A 7,201-nucleotide genomic window follows, 5' to 3' on the forward strand; every position below is an offset into this window, starting at 1 on the left:
TGTTGTAAGCGAATTCGATCAAAGGTAGTGCGGTCTCCCAACTTCCGCCTCGGTCGAGCACCACGGCTCTTAGCATATCCTCGAGAGTTTGTATCGTCCTCTCGGATTGTCCATCGGACTGCGGGTGAAACGCCGTGCTAAAGTTCAATCGTGTTCCAAGCTCGCGTTGTAGACTAATCCAAAATTTTGAAGTGAACTTCGGGTCACGATCAGACGTAATCGTCACTGGGACTCCATGCAATCGCACGATTTCTCTTATGTAGATACGCGCTAGTCTGTCCGATCCATGAGTTATCGGAATCGGTATGAAATGCGCACATTTGGTGAGTCGATCTACAATCACCCAAATGGCGGTGTTTCCTTTGAGAGTCTTTGGCAAGGCCGTCACGAAATCCATGGTGATGTGCTCCCACTTCCACTCGGGTATCTCCAACGGTTGTAATTTTCCATATGGTCGTTGGTGTAAAGCCTTCACCTGTTGGCAGGCTAAGCAACGTTCTACAAACGTCGCGACATCCTTCTTCATGCCATTCCACCAAAATGACTTCTTCAAGTGTTGGTACATCTTCGTGCTTCCAGGGTGAGCAGTGTATGGAGTCTCATGAGCGAATGAGCTTCGCTCATGATCTCGTTCTTGAGTTCCTCGTTGTCGGGCACGCATAGTCTTCCTTCAAATATGAGGGCATTATCGGACTCCTCACTAAAATTTCCCGATTTGCCCGTTCTCACTTCCACTCGAATCTCTTCGAGTTTCGCATCCATTCGTTGCGCTGCAACGATTCTTGTTTTCAAATCTGGTTCCACCACTAAGGTGGCGATTCGTCCTTCCACCGTTTCAGGTGCCCTTATCACTTCCAATCGCAATTTACTAAACTCTCGTATCAAACTTTCCTCTTCCGTCAGGAAAGCTAGTTGCGAATGATCCTTTCGGCTCAAAGCATCTGCCACCACATTTGCTTTGTCGGGGTGGTAATTGATACCACAATCGTAGTCCTTCACTAGTTCGAGCCATCTTCGTTGTCGCATGTTTAAGTCCTTCTGCTCGAAGAAATATTTCAAGCTTTTGTGGTCCGTAAAGATTTCACATCGAACTTTGTAGAGATGATGCCTCCAAATCTTTAGGGCATGTACCACTGCTGCTAACTCCAAATCGTGTGTTGGGTAGTTCAACTCGTGTGGTCTCAACTGTCGTGACGCGTAGGCGATCACCTTGTTGTTTTGCATCAACACGCATCCTAGTCCAACCTTCGAAGCATCGGTGTAGACTACGTAGTTCACTCCAGACTCGGGCACGGCTAACACTGGCGCGGTTGTCAACTTCTCCTTCAAGAGTTGAAAGCTTGCTTCACACTCTGGGGTCCAATTCACCTTGACTCCCTTCTTAAGTTGTTGCGTCATTGGTCTCGCTATCTTGGAGAACCCTTCTATAAACCTTCGGTAGTATCCTGCCAAGCCTAGGAAACTCCGAATCTCGTTTGGGGTTGATGGTGACTTCCATTGTTGCACCGCTTCAACTTTGGCGGGGTCCACTCTGATTCCTTCTGCCGATACAATGTGTCCAAGAAAGTTTACTTCTTTCAGCCAAAATTCACACTTGCTAAATTTGGCGTATAACTTCTCGTTTCTCAAAGTCTCTAAAGCGATTCGTAGATGCTCCTCATGCTCCTTTTCGTTCCTCGAGTAGACTAAAACTTCATCGATAAATACTAGGACGAATTTATCCAAGTACGGGTGGAATATTCGATTCATCAAATCCATGAATACCGCTGGGGCATTCGTTAGGCCGAACGGCATTACAACGAACTCGTAGTGTCCATATCTTGTACGAAACGCAGTCTTCGGTATGTCCTCCCTTCGAACTCTTAGTTGATGATATCCGGACCTCAAGTCCATCTTCGAAAACACTCCGGCTCCTGGAAGTTGATCGAACAGGTCATCGATCCTCGGCAGTGGATACTTGTTCTTAAGGGTCAATTTGTTTAATTCTCCATAGTCGATGCACATCCTCATCGATCCATCCTTCTTCTTTACGAAAAGTACTGGTGCGCCCCACGGCGAAACACTAGGCCTAACAAAACCTAGGTCCATGAGCTCTTGAAGTTGTATCTTGAGTTCCTCCAATTCCTTAGGCGTCATTCGATACGGTGCCTTAGACACAGGTGCGGCTCCTGGTTCGAGGTCGATTGTGAACTCCAATTGTCGATCTGGCGGCGGTCCAGGTAACACTTCAAAAAAAAAAACATCTGGAAATTCTCGCACGACAGCGACGTCTTTCACTCTCCTTTCCTCCTTCTCCTCTTCGTGGAGATAGACAAGATGTGCGGGACGTCCTTTCTTCATCATCGCGGTAGCTTACAGCGCAAAGATTATAGAGGTTCGTCGGTTCATCGAGATTCAATGGTATATGGTGGGTTCCTTTCCTGGAGCTTATAGAGATATTTCTCTCTCCTTACAACGAATCGTCGCAAAATTTGTAGTCAACCATTCCATCCCTAAGATTATATCGATATCCTCCATCGTCATAAATTTGTACTTATTGTCTTGCATGCATAGCTAGTACATGTTTAATTATTCTTTGAATGTGGATACCTGCCTTATCTGCTTAAGTGATAATTAAACTATTAAAACCACCAACAAGAAAATATGAAGCGATAATTACAACACGTTTGTATATGACCTCCATAAAATTGGTCTTAGTGCGAAGTAGTGACCGGCCTGTCTTTACGGGAGGAACATTACCAGTTCGTAAGTTTGGACTTCTCTAGATAAAGGTTATTAAAATCGTAAAATTAGTTTTTCAGTAATATCGCGACTGGTCTTTACCGGAGCAATATTGCTGCGAAATTATAAGGATTGTATTTTAATAATGCTTAGAGGGAGCTATAGGAGGAGGTGCTTGTCCGGTTCGACCTTTCTTTAGAGGAGTTCACGCACAAGTAAAGAATCCTTAGTGCTTAATTTTATGGTTATACGCTTTAGCATTGTTAGTCAGCCATGCCATTCTTATGGTCTCTGGACTATCTGTCGACATTGTGGCCAGTAAAAATAATGAATTTCTTGCATGAATAAGACACGGCTTCCTAGTAGAAGAACGTTTGTGCTTGATTTTTGTGGATGTAAAATTAATGAATTGTTTTGTGGTTATTTGCAATTCCTTGAAATTTTACATGTTTATATTATTGGTGTTTGTTCTCAGCTTGAACGAAAGATGATTGACACTTGGGATATTTATTATGCCATACTTAGTTCGAGGAAGCGTGACTCTGAATTGTTTAAGGAATGGAAAAGTAAGCTTGATGTTGATCGTTTGATCAATGACTTGAGGTTGATTCTCAGCAAGAATCGTCCGCCCACATACCATCTACAAGGAGAGGACAAGGAGTTTCGTGATCAGTGGCATACCGCGGAATGTCATCTCAAGGGCTTCCTTTTAGCCGGTGTTGGCAATGCCCTTGAGAGGTTTGACAAACCCAAAAGGCCGTTGGTCAACAAGCCCAAGTGGTTTGAAGAAAAGTCCTCTAAGGTAAGAGCTGGTATCGCTGTGAAGCATTTAAGGCATGATGTATTTGAAGAGGGCCAAGACGTGGGGGTATATGCCCTAGTCATGCTTGGCTACTTCAATAAACTTCACTTGTCGGGGGGGAAAGTTGACCCAGAAACCCAACAGATAATGATCCTTGATGGGCTTCCAGATAGCTTTAATGAAGTCAGAAATGAAATTTTGTTTAGCGACAAAAAGTTTTCGTTTTTGGAGCTTTATAACAAGCTTGTGATTGCTCAAACAAAGATGAAAAGAAGGGGTGGACTTTTGAGATGACCATGTTCAAGTCAGAAGAGTTTATTTTTGCTTTTATGTTTACATTGTTGAATTTTAAGAGTTTTTGATATTGTTTGGTTTTGATATCATATGGATTATTGATATGGAATTTTATTCCTAGTTTATCAATTGTGTTTTTGGATTATCGATGTCATTTTATAATGCTTGCATTATTAGATAAATGAAATTTTGATTATCCAATTATTTATGACATCAAATATAACATGGTTAATATCAAAATGTTTACTTGTGATTAAATTTGTTGATTCAATTATTATGAAGTTTTCTTCTAGAAATATTGATTATTAAGTTTCTTTAATCCTTAAGTCTTTTGAACCATTATTTTGTTGATGAGTCAATAGAACATTAATGTTCGACATGGATTCAATACAAAATAAAATGATCTTATGATCGCGTTTGTTCAAATAAAGGTGTAAGAAAAATAATCACAATGATTGATTACAAGACAAGTAAAATAAATTCAACTAGAAACAAGATAAGTATTTATTATAAATACTAGAAATTCTTGTATAGTAAATATAGTGTGCACATTAAATTTATTTTAATGTTCCAAGCCTAGAGTTGACTATTTGATTAGTTATTGTTTTATTTATTTTGTTGTGAAAGTGATAATTAAAATAGTGGGAGCTTTTCTTAATGAATGATTAAATTCTAAGTGTTTAATAAGAGCTTCATAGCTCATTTTATTAAACTAGGATGAATTTAACTCCAAGCACTGTTTAATTTATTTTAATAGCCTAAAGAATATTGAGACTTACAATTTTCTACTTTTAAAAGTGGGAGCTAAATTTTGTCTCATAGAATATTCATAAATGGAATTAAGGTAATGTTTGATAGAGTTAAAAGGGTTCACACCCTAGAATGAAAGAAGTGATGAATTGCACACTTTCTAAGACTCTAATAACATTAAAAGACATTTCCAAGTTAGCTATTAAAATTAGAATTACTTTTGGGTTTCCAAAGAAAGTATTTCTAAAATTCACAACAAATGGTTAAATAAATGAACTCTTGGAATTTATGACTATAAAACAAAGAATGCAATCATTCGGTTTTATTTTGTCATAAGGACTAATTTCCAATTAGTCATTGTGATGAGGTAATTATGTTCATACATAAATTTACATCACAAATTATATAGCAAGGATAATACCAAGTAAGGTTGGTATTATATAATTAAAGTTTTGGGAATCATATTCGACATGATTAAAACTTTATATATTGCTATAGGTATTCTACTTTAATTAGTAGAAATTCAGAAGGATCAAAATAATGGATTTTGATAGAGGAATATGTATAAGTGCACTTGAGAAAGGCACATAAAATTATTCCACTGGATCAAAGGGCCTAGAAATATTTTGATCAAATAATCGTGCTCCTTAGCAAGAATTAAGGTTATAAATTACAAGTATATTTTCGTTTTATGTACTCTAGCAAACTATGTTGGTAGATTCTTTTAAAGAATTATAGTTTTGAGTACATAGTGGCCAAAGCCTGCTTTGAGTATAAGTGGGAGAAAATGTGTGTGAATGTGTAGCACAAGGCCAATAAAGCGGTTGGTATACTCGAAAGCATTCTTTGAGTATAAGTGGGAGATTGTTGGGGTTTGTATACTAAAAGATGCTTCGAGCGTACATGCCTTTGTACAGTCAGCTTGTGCATGTATACGAGAAACGCCACGTCCACTTGTTTACCTATTTATGAGAATAAATAATATAATATAATGGTTTATTATTGAAATATAATAAACAAGTCTAAGGCTTTTTACTAAGAAGGTCAAGTAGGGAAATTCGATGAATCTCCTCATGAGTTTTCCAGTAGGGGACTTGGCCAGATCTAGTAAGAAGAAAAACGTATTCACAACCTAGATAGGCTTTGGCTACCTATTGGTACGGTTGCGGTGTTTGTGATAATTCTCTCTTACCTAAGATGAGATTAGTAACACCGGTGTGGTAAAGCACTGAAAGGATCTAATCCGAAATGTATTCTTTATTGCTATCTACTGAAAGAATATATTTTAGAAAGTTTAGTATTTTCTAGTCTATGATATTAATATCAATATTGTTTATTCAATCAAACGCCACTTTGACTTATCAATGTGAGAGTTTGTACGTAACTCAAGTTCATGATATCTTGGGTGGTAGTAATTGAATAACATGAAGGTATTGAAATATTATTTCATAGAATTCGCGTGCCCAGTGTGGTATGATTAAATCCCTAAGGGGTGATCCCCAAGAGGTGTTTGAAAAAGGAATTTATTATTCAGAAAACTGCGCAGTTGGAATTTATTCCACGAATAATAAATAAAGTTTCAAACTAGAAAAACTCTTTGGAGAATTAATTTAATTCTAGTCACATAGCAGACAAAAGAATTAAATTGACGGATCAAGATAATCTTAAACGCGGAAAATATTATAAAATAAAATGGACCCAAGTTATTTGTAATTTGGTGATTTAAGTGGGAGTGCAATATTATTCTTTAGTGGAACAAAATAATATTCCATTGATAATATATTAAATCATGGGTCATTTGATTTAATTAGTTAATTATCTAATGGGTGAGCCCAACACTTAAGTCATTCCATGGATCCCCATCCTAGCCCAACAAGTCCATTATAAATAGTGATGAGATGTGGAAACCCTAGCACACCACAAGTCACACCTCTCAACCCTAACCCTAGCCGCCACTAGCGTGGCCTCTCTCTCCCTCATTTGGCTCGATTTTCGAGCCTCCAAGAAATAGGGAGCTAGGGTTTTTGGTTTGATCTTGTCTTATTCATTCTAATCCATAGAATTGAATCGAGATAGATAGTTTGGTGTAGTGTTCTTCCTAGATCTCATCAAGACTATTTTGGTTGTTCAAGATCCGCCCACACGGATGAATAGCCAAGGACAAGGGAATAGGTTGGAAGATTCACGGTCGATAAACCAAGGATCTCCGGGTGGTGCAGCTAGCAACTTCGATCCTATGATGGATCAAGAAGAGGTAACAATCGAATTTACATCAAATTGCATGATTATGTGTTTTTGATGTATTATATCTATAGATCTATGTTAATTGCATTAAATTGGATTCGAATGCATAATCACCTAAATAGATCCGTTAAGGACCTGTTTGTTTTTCGTGTCTTCCGCTGCGGTAGTCCCAACAGTTTATGCGTATCGTTGACGCTTTGGAGCGTCGATATCTGTGTTTCCGCTTTAGGCACGATGCGGTTGGCAGACCCGGCCACACCCCTATTCAAAAGTGCATGGCGGCAATCAGGCAGTTGGCCTACGGAGGCGCGGCAGACATGTGGGATGAGTACCTCCACATCGGTGAGACGACTGCTCTGGATTGTCTGAAGTATTTCTGTGAGGGCGTGA

General features: G+C 38.8%; 1 protein-coding gene across 1 annotated transcript; it reads left to right on the forward strand.

Moving 5' to 3' along the window:
- The first annotated feature begins 3,208 nt into the window (after positions 1-3,208).
- LOC125200264 lies at positions 3,209-3,817 on the forward strand. Its single transcript, XM_048097951.1, has one exon. It carries the CDS (start codon positions 3,209-3,211, stop codon positions 3,815-3,817), a length of 609 nt encoding a protein of 202 aa, XP_047953908.1.
- The last annotated feature ends 3,384 nt before the right edge of the window (positions 3,818-7,201 follow it).

Source organism: Salvia hispanica, unplaced genomic scaffold (assembly GCF_023119035.1).
Source record: "Salvia hispanica cultivar TCC Black 2014 unplaced genomic scaffold, UniMelb_Shisp_WGS_1.0 HiC_scaffold_88, whole genome shotgun sequence".
NCBI classification, from domain to species: domain Eukaryota; kingdom Viridiplantae; phylum Streptophyta; class Magnoliopsida; order Lamiales; family Lamiaceae; genus Salvia; species Salvia hispanica.